Source organism: Scyliorhinus torazame, chromosome 8, assembly GCF_047496885.1.
Source record: "Scyliorhinus torazame isolate Kashiwa2021f chromosome 8, sScyTor2.1, whole genome shotgun sequence".
Lineage (NCBI taxonomy): Eukaryota > Metazoa > Chordata > Chondrichthyes > Carcharhiniformes > Scyliorhinidae > Scyliorhinus > Scyliorhinus torazame.
In genome coordinates this window covers 138,432,122-138,449,686 of record NC_092714.1, presented here as the reverse complement: position 1 = coordinate 138,449,686, position 17,565 = coordinate 138,432,122, and the positions used below count along the sequence as shown (strand labels likewise).

The 17,565-nt window shown below is 51.3% G+C and overlaps 2 protein-coding genes across 5 annotated transcripts in view; one reads left to right on the top strand and one right to left on the bottom strand.

Annotated features, from left to right (window-relative positions):
• LOC140428147 (RCC1 and BTB domain-containing protein 2-like) overlaps nucleotides 1-17,565 on the bottom strand; it is a 352,551-nt gene that overhangs the window by 166,976 nt on the left and 168,010 nt on the right. The gene's annotated exons all lie outside the window — the stretch shown is intronic.
• The window catches only part of rb1 (retinoblastoma 1), a 416,864-nt gene that overhangs the window by 370,384 nt on the left and 28,915 nt on the right, over nucleotides 1-17,565 (top strand). For both annotated transcript variants that reach the window (XM_072514261.1, XM_072514260.1), the window contains 5 exons: nucleotides 2,278-2,391; nucleotides 3,858-4,021; nucleotides 5,712-5,742; nucleotides 15,064-15,206; nucleotides 15,745-15,797. In XM_072514261.1, the coding sequence (XP_072370362.1) occupies nucleotides 2,278-2,391; nucleotides 3,858-4,021; nucleotides 5,712-5,742; nucleotides 15,064-15,206; nucleotides 15,745-15,797 (505 nt within the window). The remainder of the gene's footprint in view (nucleotides 1-2,277; nucleotides 2,392-3,857; nucleotides 4,022-5,711; nucleotides 5,743-15,063; nucleotides 15,207-15,744; nucleotides 15,798-17,565) is intronic.

Below are 17,565 nucleotides of genomic sequence, written 5' to 3'. Positions count from 1 at the left end.
CCCTCGACCCCCCTGCTCCCTCGGCCCCCCTGCTCCCTCGACCTCCCCTGCTCCCTCGACCCCCCTGCTCCCTCGACCCCCCTGCTCCCTCGACCCCCCTGCTCCCTCGACCCCCCAGCTCCCTCGACCCCCCTGCTCCCTCGACCCCCCTGCTTCCTCGACCCCCGTGCTCCCTCGACCCCCCTGCTCTCTCGACCCCCCTGCTCTCTCTACCCCCCTGCTGTCTCGACCCCCCTGCTCTCTCGACCCCCCTGCTCTCTCGAACATCCTGCTCCCTTGACCCCCCTGCTCCCTCGACCCCCGCTGCTCCTTCGATCCCCTTGCTCCCTCGACCCCTCGACCTCCCTGCTCCCTCGGCCCCCCTGCTTCCTCGACCCAGTTGCTTCCTCGACCCCGTTGCTCTATCGACCGCCCTGCTCGCTCGACCCCATTGCTCCATCGACCCCCCTGCTCGCTCGACCTCCCGCTCCCTCGACCTCCCGCTCCCTTGACCTCCCGCTCCCTCGACCTCCCGCTCCCTCGACCCCCCTGCTCTCTCGACCCCCCCTGCTCTCTCGACCACCCCTGCTCTCTCAACCCCCCCTGCTCTCTCAACCCCCCTGCTCTCTCGACCCCCCCTGCTCTCTCGACCCCCCCTGCTCTGTCGACCATCCTGCTCCCTCGACCCCCCTGCTCCCTCGACCCCCCTGCTCCCTCGACCCCCCTGCTCCCTCGACCCCCTCGCTCCCTCGACCCCCCCGCTCCCTCGACCCCCCTGCTCTCTCGACCCCCCCTGCTCTCTCGACCATCCTGCTCTCTCGACCATCCTGCTCTCTCGACACCCCTGCCTCACCGACACCCCTGCTCTCTCGACACCTCTGCTCCCTCGACCCCCCTGCTCTCTCGACCCCCCCTGCTCTCTCGACCCCCCGCTGCTCCCTTGACACCTCTGCTCCCTCGACCCCCCTGCTCCCTCGACCCCCCTGCTCCCTCGACCCCCCTGCTTCCTCGACCCCGTTGCTCTCTTGACCGCCCTGCTCTCTCGACCGCCCTGCTCGCTTGACCCCATTGCTCCATCGACCCCCCTGCTCCCTCGACCCCCCTGCTCCCTCGACCCCCCTGCTTCCTCGACCCCGTTGCTCTCTCGACCGCCCTGCTCTCTCGACCGCCCTGCTCGCTTGACCCCATTGCGCCATCGACCCCCCTGCTCGCTCGACCCCCCCCTGCTCTATCGGCCCCCCTGCTCTCTTGATCCCCCTGCTCCATCGAACCCCTACTCCCTCATCCTCCCTGCTCCCTCGTTCCCTCTTCTCCCAGACCCCCCGTCCCCTTAATCCCTCCTCCTCCCTCACCCCCCTTCCTCCCTCACCCCCCTTCCTCCCTCACCCCCCTTCCTCCCTCACCCTCCTTCCTCCCTTGCCCCCTCTTTCTCCCTCGCCCCCTCTTTCTCCCTCACCCCCTCTTTCTCCCTCGCCCCCTCTTTCTCCCTCGTCCCTACTCCTCCATCACCTACCTCTACCTCCCTGGCCCCCCTCCCTCCTTGTCCCCTCCCTCCTTGCCTCCTCCCTTCCTCACCCCCTCCTACCTCACCCATTCCTACTCCTTGCCACCTTTCTCCTCCCTCACCGCCTTCTCCCTCACCCCCCTTCCTTGCCCCCACCACCTTGCCGTTCCTCCTCCCTCACCCCCTCTTTCTCCGTCGCCCCCTCTTCCTTCCTCACCCCCCTCCCTCACCCTCCCCTCCCTCCTTATCCCCTCCCTCCATACCCCCTTCCTCCATGCCCTCCTCCTCCCTCGCCCCCTTCCTCATCCTCGCCCCCTTCCTCCTTGCTTCCTCCCTCCTCCTCACCCTCTTCCGCCTTCCTCACCCCTTCCTCCCTCACACCCTCCTTTGCCCCTCCTACTCCCTGATCCCCCCTCCTCCCTCGCCCCTCTTCCTCCCTCGCCCCTCACCCCCCCCCCATCTCCTCCCAGGACCATATTTTGTAGTTCAGCTGGTTAAGTTTTATGCTAAATGTTGAAATGAGTTTCTCTAGCCATAGATTAAAGAATAAGACAGTTAACAACTAATTTGTTGTGTCCTTATCTGGTGTCGTTGATGTCATCCGATTCACGGCCAAACAACATTTATGTGATCTCCACTGAACAGTCCATAAAAAACTGTTTCAAGACTGGTCATTTCTGTGCATGTTATCTCTTTACAAATTGTACTGAAATCTTAGGACTATGGCACTTTTAGTACAGCTATTTCTATAAATAAATGTTTTAATTAAGCCATTAATTTTCTTTCTCCTTGAGACCTTCAAACATGTGCTGATCAAAGAAGGGCAGTATGATTCCATTATAGGCTTCTACAACCTGGTGTTCATGCAGAGGCTGAAAACCAACATTTTGCAGTATGCTTCGACACGCGTGAGTAACTATACTATATAGTTTTACACAGAGCAGCAAGGACAGATTACATGTCCCTGCATGCATCCGCTGAGTAGTTAATCACTTTTGACATTTTTAAATACCATTTCTGATACTTGTGATTGAGTAAAATGACACCAGGCAATATTGCAGTCTGTATTAACAAAGATCCACTGTTCTTCCCTAATATTTAAAAATGTACTGATTTCCATTTTATGTACCGACTGAGTATACTGCAACATATTTTTATACACTTACTGTTTAATACAATGCAACAGGGTTTTACATTCAACCACTGCAGAACTGATAATAAGGTGACAATTATGTTTGCTTTTATACCTCAGTATTGTCCCCTTTGAAATATTAATGTCTACCTCAATCCTTCTGAAATATATTGCTCAATATTAAATAGATGATTAAGTAATCTGGCATTTCTTTTTAATAGTCACATCATGTCATGAAGGAAGAACAGCGAGTAGAACTATTGAATATCTCTTTCAAAAATACGATGGGCCAAATGGCCTCCTTTTGTGCTTTAAAATTCCAGAATTGTTTGTGAAATATGTTAATATCTCTTTCAAACTTCTCCTGGCAACCTCGCCCGCACTCTTGGCCAGGGTTCTGTCCTTGGATGAGTTAGGGGAGGGTAATATTTTGAATATTTAAGGGCAGATGTTGTTGATGGAGCAGGCTTCGTTGGAAGAAGTAAAGGGGAAATGGGAGGGTGAACTGGGTTTGGTTTTTGAGGGTGAGGTTGTGGAGTGAGGCTCTTCACAGAATCAACTTCACCTCCTCAAGTGTGAGGTTAAGCTTGAATCCTGTTCAAGGTGGTGCATAGGGCGCACTTGACCAGGGCGCATATAACTGGGTTCTTCTCGGAGGTGGAGAATAGGTGCGAACGGTGCTCTAATGGGCCGGCGGATCATACGCACATATTTTGGTCTTGCCCCAAGCTTGTAAGATTCTGGGTCTCCTTTTTTGCACTGTGTCAGGGATTTGGGGTATTCAGCTGGAGCCGTTCCCCATGGTGGCCAATTTACACACCAGTTCTGCGGACAGGGACGAGGCAGATGTCCCAGCCTTCGCCTTGTTAATAGCCCAAAGGGGAGTTGTGCTTGGGTGGAGGTCCCCGATGCCGTCTAGGGCCTGGCTGGGGGACCTGATGGAATTTATGTGTCTTAAGAAGATCAAGTATATCATGAGGGGGTCGGTGGAAGGGTTCTACTCGAGGTGGCAACCTTTTATCTGCTTTTTCAGGGAACTGGTTACCGTCACCTGTAGAGCGAGAGAGGGGTTTGTCTTTTTGTTCTAGTTTTGCTTTCTTTATGGACGGCAGAGGAAGGAGGAGGTGGACTGGAGTTTGGGTGGGTGTAGTTTGTATTGGGATTTGCTGTATTGTTGTTACTTTGTTATAATAAAAATATTTTCAAATAAAATTATTTAAAAAAAATATCTCTTTCAAACAGCCTCCAACGCTGTCACCAATTCCTCAAGTTCCTCGAAGTTCATTTGGATTTCCAAGCTCTCCATTGCGTGTGCCAGGTGGGAACAATATTTACGTGTCTCCACTGAAAAGTCCATATAAAACTGACGGACTGCTGTCCCCCACAAAACTGACCCCAAGAACACGGTGAGCATATTTCAAACTTGCAAATCATAGAACAGGAGTCAAAGTTTGTACTGTGTCTGTGTTTCTAATATCGATATAAGATGTAGCCTAAAGAATAATATTATAAGTTCATTGCTTTCATTGACAGTGTCTCGCCTTTCATAGAGTCATAGAATTTACAGTGCAGAAGGAGGCCATTCGGTCCATCGAGTCTGCACTCTCCCTTGGAAAGACCACCCTACCCTAGCTCACACCTCCACCTTATCCCTGTAACTCAGTAATCCCACCTAAACCTTTTTTGGACACTAAGGGCAATTTATCATGGCCAATCTGCCTAACCTGCGCATCTTTGGACTGTGGGAGGAAACCGGAGCACCCAGAGGAAACCCACGCACACACTGGGAGAAAGTGCAAACTCCACACAGACAGTGACCCAAGCCAGGAATCGAACCTGGGACCCTGGAGCTGTGAAGCAACTGGGCTACCGTGCTGCCCTCATTTTATATTATTTTATCACAGTAATTAAACATGCAAATAAATCAGTGATTTGTTCATATTACATTGCAGGTTTTAAAATAAACAAATGTGGTTTGTCTACCACTCTTTCATTGACTTAGAATACATCTAAAGATGTGTTGCTTAGTGTTTAAGATGATTACCTTGCAAATGAAGTACCTGGGACAATCAACTGCGAACATTTGTGAACAGTACAGGGTTAATGTTTGGACAGATTAATGGATTGGAAACGTCCACATTGGCACTTCATTTTTATTCTTCTTGTTGCCTTTTTGCGCTGGATTTTTAAAAAAGTGGGTGACATTAGAATAACAGATCCATTCCTCATTTTATAATAATAATAATCGCTTATTGTCACAAGTAGGCTTCAATGAAGTTACTGTGAAAAGCCCCTAGTCGCCACATTCCGGCGCTGTTCGGGGAGGCTGGTACGGGAATGTGATTTTATTGGTAAAATCAATATGCCATTGACTGAAATGGGCTACATTACTTTTTTTTTTAAAGCTAAATTGTCCCTAATATCTTTTTTAAAATAAATTTAGCGCACCCAATTTCTTTTTCCAATTAAGGGGCAATTTAGCATGGCCAATCCACCTACCCTGCTCATCTTTGGGATGTGGGGGTGAGACCAACGCAGGCACGGGGAGAATGCGCAAATTCCACACGGATAGTGACCTGGGACTGGAATCAAACCCAGGTCCTCGGCACCGTGAGGCAGCAGTGCAAATCACTGCACCATCGTGCTGTCCTGTTCCTCATAATTTATATTTTAATTGAACGATTTTTAAAATTGTCCAATTCAAAATGTTCTATTTTTCCATGCACTCTATATAATTTCTGTATTCTTATACTTTATTTTATCTACCCTCTTTGATATCTAGAAGTTTTTGCATGCTCTACATTTACTATTTGAATGTACCATTTATATATTTTACATGTTACACAATATATATATTTACATGCTTTAGTTCAGTATTTTTATACCCAGCATATAATGCCTACAATGGTATGCTTTATGCACATTTATAATTTAACACATTGCATACTATCAATAGTTGTATATTATCTATATTTATGCCTTCTATATACTACTGCTACTTTCATATATTCTATTTATACACTACCTATAATTTGATGCCCTCTTTATATAATCTGCATTTTTCATAAACTGAAGATTCATTATTTGATTTTGCAGAATCTTAGTGTCTATTGGGGAACCATTTGGGGTGAGTAATACTTTTTCAAATCTAGTTTCTGTGGAACTCTCTGTTTAATGCTTAAATATTTTATGCTATATTGGAAAATATCAAACCTAATATTACAGTGGGCTTACTAATGAATTATTTGATTACTCTATTCACACAGCTGATCTTTTCTTTATTCCTCACATTTATGATTTGACTTTCAAGTCAGATATCCAGTGCGTTGTTGACCCAGCATATGTCCAGTAGAATTGGAATTGCATCTTTTAGCCTTCAGTTTGAATCTCAAGTCAACAAACCTGAAAACCCAGCAATGTCCAATCATAAATTAACACTTTGTATTTTAGCTACAACAGTAATCAGGCCAATAATTGGAAATACCTAATGGTAATACTCAATTCTTTGCACAAGTCTCAGTAAAGGCTACACCATGACTTTTCAGCTACCCAATAGCTCCAAAAGTGGTAATAGAAGTTTTTTAAAAATTCATTAATGGAATGTGGCTGGGTCAGCATTTATTAGCCATCCCTAATTGCCCTTGAACTGAATGGCTTGTAGGCCATTTCAGAGAGCATTTAAGAGTCAACTACATTGCTGTGCGTCGAGTCACACGTGGGCCAGATTGGGTAAGGATGGCAGATTTCCTTCCCTAGAGGATATTAGTGACCCAGATGGGGTGCACAAATCAAACTGATCCTGTCCAGTATAATCAAGAATGAGCCATTAACGTGGCCCCAGTGGCGAGCATACAGACCAATTAGATGAATTCACAAAGGTTTGGGTTGCACAGGGGAACAAGGCAGAGGTGCCCGCTGTCACCACTACTGTTCGCACTAGCGATAGAGCCCTTGGCAATGACTCTTAGGAGGTCAGTAGAGTGGCAGGAGATTAGGAGGGGGAATAGGAAGTACCGGGTGTCGCTGTATGCAGACGACCTGCTTGTCAGACCCGCTGGAGAGCATGGGGAAGATTATGGGCCTCCTCGAGAGGTTTGGGGCTTTTTCACGATATAAACTGAACATGGGGAAAAGGTGCTCCCGGTGAACGAGTTGGGTCGGAGAGCCAGCTTACCATTGCTGTGGCCAGCTTACCATTGGTACCATTCAAGGTAGCCAGGAATAGGTTCAGGTATTTAGGGATCCAGGTGATGGGAGAGTGTGTGACACTGCATAAGTGGAACCTAACAAAACTGGTGGAGGAGATGAGGGAGAATTTTAAGAGGTGGGATACGCTGCATTTGACCCTGACAGGGATTGTCCCAGGTGGTGAAAATAAATGTCCTGCCAAGGTTCTTATTCATATTTCAGATTCATTTTTTGTTCCAAAGGTCTTTTATCGGAAGTTGGATACAGTTATTTCAGAATTCATATGGGCGGGGAAAGTGCCATGGGTAAAGAGACCCTGTTGCAGAGGCAGAAGGGGTGGTTGGCATTACCAAACTTGCTACATTATTATTGGGCGGCGAATGTTGAGAAGGCGTTGGTGGGAGGGAGAGTGGTCAGAATGGGTTAGGATGGGGGAGTACTGTAGGGGATCCAGCCTGAGGGCTATGGTGACGGCGACACTACCACTGGCACCAAGGAGATATATGGAGAGCCCAGATGTACAGTCCACGATTAAGGTGCAGAAGCAGCTGAGGAGGCATTTTAGGATAGAAGTGTGTCGGTGTTAATGGCGCTATGTGAGAACCACATATTTGAGCTGGGGTGGGGGGTGCGGACAGTATGTACAGGAAGTGGAGGGAGGTAGGGCTGGTGAAGGCAAGGGATTTGTATCTGGAAGAGAGATTCGCAAGCATAGAGGAGCTGAGGGAGAGGGTAGAGCACCCGAGAGGAAGTAAATTTAGGTTTTACAAGTAAGGAAAGGGTCTGGAAAGGGTCCTGGCTCGGGGACTTGTATGACTTCCTCTGGTTGGAGAAAATCAAGTATGAACTGAGGGGTTCCGCGGAGGGCTTCGAGACAAGGTGGGGACTGTTCGAGGGACTGTTTGTCGCGGGGGAGTTGCGCGAGGTGTAATAAGGGGGAAAAACTGTCAGACTGCAAAATTGTGAGTTGGGGAGCATGTTCCCCAGATTATTTAAGTTTTGTAATTGTTTGAATAAGTTTGGAATAATATACATTAAAAAAAAAAGGAATGAACCATTAAATTTCCCTCAAGTATCCTCTAATCCCGTTTTACATTACCAAGTCTGGTTATGCAACTGTTGGAAATGATGGTGGGTGTAAAGATTCGTCAGGGTATCATTCATTCCCTGACTGAACTAAAGTATATAAATTGAGGAAAGTAGCAGCGTAGAAACATTGGGCCATAACTTTTTAAAAATAAATGTAGAGTACCCAATTCTTTTTTTTTTCCAATTAAGGGGCAATTTAGTGTGCCTAATACACCCACCCTGCACATCTTTGGGTTGTGGGGATGAGACCCACGCAGACATGGGGAGAATGTGCAAACTCCACACGGACAGTGACCCAGGGCCGGGATCTCGGCGCCGTGAGGTACCATTGCTAACCACTGTGCCACCATGCTGCCCCTACATTGGGCCATTGGCTCCCCAGCATCGGATTTGGGGCTTACCCCAAAGATAAGGCTTACCCTTTTGGAATTTCTTGGGAAGCATTTGCACAGCAATTGTCAGAAGCTCTAACTTCCCCCATGACAATTGTGCTGCGCTGTGAACCATCTGAAAAAGTGATTTGAATCGCTAACTTTGGATGGTCCTGCGAGGGTCACGCTAATAGTTACTTGGAGAAAAATTGGAAGAAGTAAAATCTCTTCTGACTTCTGCCTAACCATTTTAAATACCCTGAGTGATCTCCATATTGACTCAACTCACATCCCCGGTTCCCCCAGGGAACTCCCTCCTCCCCTCGATTAACCTATCCCACAGTATTTCCTATCACCCGCACGGGACGTCCTAACTTTAAAAAAAAAATTATTCAAATTTTCACAAAATATCAACAACAAAATACAGAAAGAAAAGAACAACTCCCCCCCCGTATACATAAATAATAAAATAACAGCCTTCATCAACACAAAAGCACGCCCACTCCAGAAAACGAACCAACCCCCCCCCCCTCCCCACACCCGGGCTGCTGCTGCTGACCATCTTCTAACGTTCTGCCAGGAAGTCTAGGAACGGTTGCCACTGCCTGAAGAACCCTTGCACCGATCCCCTTAAGGCAAATTTCACCCTCTCCAATTTAATAAACCCCGCCATATTGTTGATCCAGGATTCCACGCTTCTGGCCTCGCATCCTTCCACTGAAAAGAATCCTTCGCCGGGCTACCAGGGACGCAAAGGCCAGAATACCGGCCTCTTTCGCCTCCTGTACTCCCGGCTCCTCTGCCACCCCAAATACTGCGAGCCCCCAGCCCGGCTTGACCCTGGAACCGACCACCCTCGACACCGTCCTCGCTACACCCTTCCAAAAGTCCTCCAGCGCTGGGCAGGCCCAGAACATGTGGGTGTGGTTTGCTGAGCTCCCTGACCACCTAACACACCTGTCCTCGCACCCAAAGAACCGGTTTATCCTTGCCCCGGTCATGTGAGCCCGATGCAGCACCTTAAATTGTATGAGGCTGAGCCTCGCGCAAGAGGAGGAAGAGTTCACCCTCCCCAGGGCATCCACCCACGTCCCCTCGTCAATCTCCTCACCCATCTCCTCCTCCCATTTACCCTTTAACTCCTCCACCGAGGCCTCCTCCTCCTCCTGCATCGCCTGATACGTTGCCGAGATCCTCCCCTCTCCAACCCACACCCCCGACAGCACTTGTCCTGGACCCTGCGTGGCGGCAACAGTGGGAACTCCACCACCTGCCGCCGAACAAACGCCCTTACCTGCATATATCTGCAGGTGTTCCCCGGGGGGAGCCCAAACTTCTCCTCCAGCTCACCCAGGCTCGCGAACTTCCCGTCCACAAACAGGTCCCCCATCCTTCTAATACCTGTCCTGTGCCAGCTCAGGAACCCTCCGTCCATCGTCCCCAGGACAAACCGGTGGTTCCCCCGAATTGGGGACCACGCCGAGGCCCCCACCTCCCCCCTGTGACGCCTCCATTGCCCCCAAATTTTGAGGGTAGCTGCCATCACCGGGCTCTTGGTATACCTCGTTGGAGGAAGCGGCAGCGGCGCCGTCACCAGTGCCTCCAGGCCCGTGCCCACATAGGACGCCATCTCCAGCCTCTTCCATGCCGCCCCATCCCCCTCCATCACCCACTTACGCACCATCGCCACGTTGGCAGCCCAATAATACCCACAGAGGTTCGGCAGCGCCAACCCCCCCCTATCCCGGACCCACTCCAGGAACACCCTTCTCGCCCTCGGGGTCCTCTGCGCCCACACAAACCCCATAATGCTCCCATTAACCTGCCTGAAGAAGGCCTTTAGGGATCAGGATTGGGAGGCACTGGAACAGGAACAAAAATCTCGGGAGCACCGTCATTTTAACTGACTGCACCCTACCCGCCAGGGAGAGTGGCAGCATGTCCCACCTCTTAAGCTCCTCCTCCATTTGCTCCACCAGTCTCATGAAGTTAAACTTATGCAGGGCCCCCCAACTCCTAGCCACCTGGACCCCCAGGTACCTGAAACTCCTCTCCGCCTTTTTTAGTGGGAGCTCACCAATCCCCCTCTCCTGGTCCCCTGGGTGAACAACGAACAACTCACTCTTCCCCATATTGAGCTTATACCCGGAGAAATCCCCAAACACTCTGAGAATCCTCATCACCTCCGGCATTCCCCCCACCGGGTTCGCCACATATAACAGCAAATCGTCCGCATAGAGCGACACCCGATGTTCCTCTCCACCCTGCAACATCCCCCTCCAATTCCTCGACTCCCTCAATGCCATGGCCAGGGGCTCAATCACCAGCACAAAGAGCAGGGGGGACAGGGGACACCCCTGTCTCGTCCCCCGGTGTAACCGAAAATACTCTGACCTCCTTCTGTTCGTGGCCACACTCGCCACCGGGGCTTCATACAGCAACTTAACCCACCTGACAAACCCCTCTCCAAACCCTTTCAGCACCTCCCACAGGTACCCTCACTCTACCCTATCAAAGGCCTTCTCCGCATCCATCGCCACCACTATCTCCGCCTCCCCTTCCACCGCCGGCATCATTATAACATTCAAGAGCCTCCATACATTCGTATTCAGCTGTCTCCCTTTCACAAATGTTATACATTTTAGTTACCGTTGTATGAAGAGTCAATAGTCCTGTTCCTTTTCACCAAACACCATTCATTTCACTTCCATAGCCTCTGCACAAAACTCTTAACACACCACCTAACACAAGGGCCACCTGAAGCCCCTTTACATATCAGTGTCAATCATTGGATACTTAAACTAAATGAGACAACTAGCACACTGGGCTAAATCGCTGGCTTTTATAGCAGACCAAGGCAGGCCAGTAGCACGGTTTAATTCCCGTACCAGCTTCCCCGAACAGGCGCTGGAATGTGGCGACTAGGGGCTTTTCACAGTAACTTCATTTGAAGCCTACTTGTGACAATAAGCGATTTTCATTTTTCAATTGCAATGTCTCTTAATGCATTACTTAACTCTTAACCCATTACTTAACAGAATCCCATCTGATCCTCAGGAATGACCTGCGGCACGCAGTCCTCTATCCTTGTGGCTAAAATCTTCGCCAACAACTTTGCAGCTACATTTAGGAGTGAGATTGGCCTGTATGACCCACATTGTAGGGGATCCTTGTCCAGCTTCAGGATCAAGGAGATCAGCGCCCGAGACATCGTTGGGGGGCAAAGCCCCTCCTTCCCTTGCCTCGTTAAAGGTCCTTACCAACAGAGGGCCCAGCAGGTCCGCATACTTCTTATACAATTCAACCGGGAACCCATCTGCCTTCCCCACCTGCATGCTTCCTATCCCTTTGACCAACTCCTCCAACCCAACCAACGCCCCCAGCCCCGTCACCTGCCCCTCCTCCACCCTCGGGAATCTCAACCGGTCCAGAAAGCGACCCATCCCTCCCTCCTCCAGTCAGGGTTCGGACCGATACAGTTCCTCGTAGAAGTCCCTGAAGACCCCATTGATACCCACCCCACTTCGCACCATGCTCCCTCCCCCATCCTTAACTCCCCTGATCTCCAAAGCTGCCGCTCGGTTCCAAAGCTGGTGCGCCAGCATCCGGCTCGCCTTTTCTCCATATTCATATACCGCCCCCTGCGCCTTCCTCCACTGCGCCTCCACCTTCCTGGTGGTCAACAGATTGAATTCGGCCTGGAGGCTGCGCCGCTCCCTAAGCAATCCATCCTCCGGGACCTCCGCGTACCTCCTGTTCACCCTCACCATCTCCCCCACCAGCCTCTCCCTCTCTCTATTCTCTCTCCTCTCCTTATGGGCCCTTATGGAGATCAGCTCTCCCCTGACCACCGCCTTCAGCTCCTCCCAGACCACCCCACTTGGACCTCCCCATTGTCATTAGCCTCCAGGTACCTCTCTATGCACCCTCGGACCCCCCCCGCTCACCTCCTCGTCCGCCAGCAACCCCAACTCTAAGCGCCACAGCGGGCGCTGGTCCATCTCCTCCCCCAGCTCGAGGTCTACCCAATGCGGAGCATGATCGGAAATGGCTATCGTCGAGTACTCAGTATCTTCCACTCTCAGCGCCCTACTCATAACAAAGAAGTCAGTCCCGGAATAGGTCTTGTGGACATGGGAGAAGAATGAGAATTCCCTGGCCCCTGGCCTTGCAAACCTCCATGGGTCCACCCCTCCCATCTGGTCCATGAACCCCCTCAGCATCTTGGCCGCAGCCGGCCTCCTACCCGTCCTAGACCTGGAGCGATCTAGTGCCGGGTCTAGCACCGTATTGAAATCCCCCCCCCCCCCCCATTATCAGGTCCCCTGTCTCCAGGTCCAGAATCTGGCCCAACATACGCCGCATGAAGCCCACATCGTCCCAATTCGGGGCGTATACATTGACCAACACCACCTGCTCCCCCTGCAGCTTGCCACTTACCATCACATACCTACCGGCATTGTCTGCCACGAAGCTCGACGCCTCGAACGACACTCTCTTCCCCACCAAGATCGCCACCCCCCGATTTTTTGCATCCAACCCCGAATGAAACACCTGACCAACCCACCCCTTTCTCAACCTTACCTGATCCGCCACCCTCAGGTGCGTCTCCTGAAGCATGGCCACATCTGCCTTCAATCCCTTCAGGTGTGCGAACACCCGGGGTGTTTGACCGGCCCGTTCAGTCCCCTTACGTTCCAGGTTATCAGCCGAATCAGGGGGCTACCCGCCCCCCCTCCCCCGCTGACTAGCCATATCCCCTCCTAGGCCAGCCACGTGCCCGCGCCCCCTGCAAGGCCCGTTCCCCACAGCGGCAGACCCCCGCCCCGACCTCCTCTACCGACTCCAGCTCCCCCTTGGCCATTCTAGCAGCAACCCGGTGCCCCACCCCACCCCACCCCCTCCAGCTAGGTCCCCCCCCTAGTTGCATTGCTCCCCCAGTTGCACTCCCGTAAGTCAGCCGAATCCTGCTGACCCCGGTCACTCCCGCCACTCTCTCGACCCCTCCCAGTATGGAACTTCTCCTCCCCCCCCGCACACACACACTACCCACCAACAGGCTCTCCCGCAGCCCCTTCCACTCCCAACACGGGAAAAAGGCCGCGCTTCCAGCTCCGGCCCTGCCCCCTTCAGCCATTAGCGCGGGAAAAAGCCCGTGCTTTCCACTCGCCCGGCCCTGCCTCCTCTGGCGCAGCTCCCTTTTCAGGACCGGTCCCCTTGCCCCCAACCCAGGCCTCACCCCCCCCTGCCAGCCATCAACCCCCCATGCCGTTTAGCTGCCCCCCCTCCATGAGCCCACCCGGCGGACCCAACCGAAACAGTGCCCAACCAACCCCCGAAAAACAAAGAACCAACAATGAACAAAGAACCCCCCCTCAAAATATAAACCAACAATCCCCAACCATCCCTTCACCGCGGCCCCCTGACCCTCAATCCAAGTCCAATTTTTCGGCCTGGACAAAGGCCCACGCCTCCTCCGGGGACTCAAAATAATGATGTCAGTCCTTAGTGGTGACTCACAGACACGCCGGTTGCAGCATGCTGAACTTCACCCCCCTCCTGTGCAGCACCGCCTTCGCCCAATTGTACCCGGCTCTCTTCTTCGCCACCTCCGCACTCCAATCTTGGTAGATCCGGACCTCCGCGTTCTCCCACCTGCTGCTCCGCTCCTTCTTGGCCCATCTTAGTACGCACTCACGATCAGCAAACCGGTGCAACCGCACCAGCACCCCCCGCGGAGGCTCGTTGGGTTTGAGCCTCCTCGCCAGCACTTGGTGGGCCCCCTCCAGCTTCAGGGGTCCTTGGAAGGACCCCGCTCCCATCAGCGAATTCAGCATGGTGACCACATAGGCCCCCCACGTCAGATCCCTCCGGGAGGCCCAGGATCCGCAGATTCTTCCGCCTCGACCGGTTCTCCATCTCCTCGAACCTCTCCTGACATTTTTTATGGAGCGCCTCGTGCGCCTCCACCTTCACCGCTAGACCTAGGATCTCATCTTCGTTCTCAGAGACCTTTTGCCGGACCTCCCGGATTGCCGCCCCTTGGGCCATCTGGGGTCTCCACCAGTTTATCGATTGACGCCTTCATTGGCTCCAGCAGATCCGCTTTCAGCTCCCTAAAGCAGCACTGAAGAAACTCCTGCTGCTCCTGCGCCCACTGCATCCACGCTGCCTGGTCTCCACCCGCCGCCATCTTGGTCTTCCTCCCTCGCACCTTCTTTTGCTTCACTGCCACTTTTTTGGTCGCCCCACTCCTGGTCCAAGCCATACATTATTGGGGGAATGATGCTATCTCCTTCCCACACCAGGAAACGTCGAGCAAGCGCCGTTACGGGCTCTAAAAAGAGCCCAAAAGTCCGTTTCTAGCGGGAGCCGCCGAACGTGCGACTTAGCTCTGCATAGCCGCAACCGGAACGGGGACGTCCACTTTAGACACTTACCTACTGCCTGACTTGTCATATTCAGTCAGGCCTTTAAACTTAGCTGCTTTACGGCAGCTAGTGCAGTAAAAATGCGGCATGACCTACTTCACTCCAACTCTCTTAGACTTCGATGCAGGAACGTGGTGATAGCTGCACATCCTGGATCGCACCTGGCCTAAGACGGGAAGGCCGGGCGAGACAGGCACAGAGGAAATTTGGCACAGCTAAGTGGGTACAGAGTGGCAATGCACCACTGATTGCCATCTGAGGAAGTTACGGCCTATTTTGTTGAAAGGAAAAAAATCCACATTATTTTCCCTCCAAGCTGGACCTCTATCTGTCCAGTTATTGTCACCAAACTGATGGTCATTGTTTCAGTCACCAGAAAAATTCCAGAAGATCAACCAGTTGGTAAGTTCCAGTGATCGATACCCTAAGCGGGCTGGCGATACGGGAAGTCTGCCAAAACCACTCAAGAGACTTCGCTTTGATATGGATGGTCAAGATGAGGCAGATGGCAGGTAAACAATGAAGACAATTCTGTTGCTGTGTTATGATGATGTTGTTTCTCTTCCCACACCCCACACCTCGTGATGCACAAGGCAGACTTTCATCTGTTTCCTTAGTGGGTTTTTCCTGGCACAGGTCACTAGCCTGTCACCAAACGCTTATAACCGGAGGGGTGTCACTCCGCACCAAACCTGGCTGGCCAGGAGTCTCTCCCGCTCTTAGCACCTACCATAGGCATATTGGAAGGATTTTGCAGTTTGACACTCAATCTGTTGGCCGTGTTTTGAACGCACCTTCCTTGGCCATTTTGTCCTGGAGTGGGACTCGAACCCGGAGCTTCTCGCTCAGAGGTAGGGATGATATCCACTGTGCGACAAGTACCAATACCATTCTCTACTTAACCACAAATTGGCAAAAAAAAAGCTTGCATTTTGATTCAAGAAGAGAACTATTTCACAGATTGTAGCAGAAGAGCTTCACCGATATGATTTATTTTGTAAAGATATTTATTTATTTGGATTTATGTTTACTTTTTTTTCTGCCTATTAGCAAACACTTGTCTGGAGAGTCCAAACTACTGCAGCAAAAGATTGCTGAAATGAGTAAGTGGTTTCAATTTACTTCCAAGCTATCAATGTTATCACGATACTGATTTGAGCATCTTGTGGTTGTGGTTTTTCATGCACAAACCAGTTATGAGGAGGAGGAGTTTGGTCATGGTCTGCACCTGCTCTTGAGAGAAATGACTTTTTAAGGCGGGCCAGCTAACCTCAAGTAGAAACCTAGTATCTAATTATTTTGCATATCTTTGTTCGTACCACAGTGGCAGACAAATATTTTGGAATTACAGGTACATGAAACCAGATATGAATAGACCTAGCAGACTATGAAAGGCATTCAGCAGTTCATTGGTTTTATATTTTGGTGCAAGAACAAACCCATCCTTCTTCTTCGGCAGTCCCTCAGCGTCACTCCGGGGAGATGGGTTCTGCATTGGCTGAAAAGTCCAATCCTGGATCCACAGACTCTGCCATACATTTGGCAGGTGGTGCTTGATGATGTTGACGGGTGGGATGCTCTGGATTCTGCGCTCTCCTTCCGCTGGCCTCTGCGTGCTCCACCCAACAATCTTCGAGGTGATTGGCACCTTCTTGGATGCCTTTTCTCCAGTTTGTGCGTTATGAGTCAAGCGAATCCCATGTGGCAGTGGGAATGCTGTATTTATTTGGGGAGGCTTTTAGATTGTCCTTGTAGTGTTTCCTCTGTCCTCTTAGTGATCACTTGCCATTGCGGAGCTCGGAGTAGAGTACCTGTTTTGGGAATCTTGTGTTGGGTATGCGGGCAATGTGGCACACCCATCACAGCTGGTCGAGTGTGGCCAGTGTCTCGATACTGGGAATATTGGCCTGGGAGAGGATGCTCACATTGCTATGCCTACCCTGCCAGTGGATTTGCGGAGGGTTTTGCGGAGGCAGCGTTGGTGATATCTCTCCAAGGATTTGATGTGTCTGCTGTACATTGTCCATGTTTCTGATGCATACAGGAGGGCAGGGACCACAACTGCTGTGTAGACTATGAGTTTGGTGCTAGGTTTAAGGTCTCGGTCTTCGAATACTCTGTTCCAAGACTGCACTGGTGCATTGGAGTAGATGTTAGATTTCGTCGTCAATGTCTGCTCGCACCGAGAGGAGGCTCCCGAGGTATGGGAAATGATCCACATTGTCCAAGGGCTCACCGCAGATCTTCCTGGTTAGGGGGCAGTTTTGTGTAGCAGAACCTTTGTTTTCCGGATGTTTAGTCTGAGGCCCATTCTCTCATATGCCTCGGTGAATGTGTCAATGATGGTTTGTAGCTCGTCATCTGAATGTACACACACACAGGCATCGTCTGCGTACTGCAGCTCGATAGCAGAGGTTGCGGTGGTTTTGGTTGTCGCCTGGAGGCATCAGAAGTTGAACAGTTTCCCGCTTGTCCGGTGGATTAGTTCCACTCCAGCGGGGGAGTTTCAGGGTGACGAGGTGGAGTGTTGCTGCAAGGAAGATGGAGCAGAGTGTTGGTGCGATGACACAGCACTGTTTGACCCCAGTTTGCACACGTATTGGGTCTGTGGTGGTTCCGTTGGTGAGGATCACGGCTTGCATGTCATAGTGGAGCAGGCGGAGAATGGTGCTGAAATTCTGCAGGCAGCCGAATTTGAGGATTATGCTCCACAGTCCCTCACGGTTGACAGAGTCGAAGGTCTTTGCAAGATCCAAGAAGGTCATGTACAGAGGTTAATGCTGCTGCCTGCACTTTTCCTGGATTTGTCGCACGCTGAAGATCATGTCCATTGAGCCTCTTGAAGGGCGAAAGCCACACTGAGACTCGGAG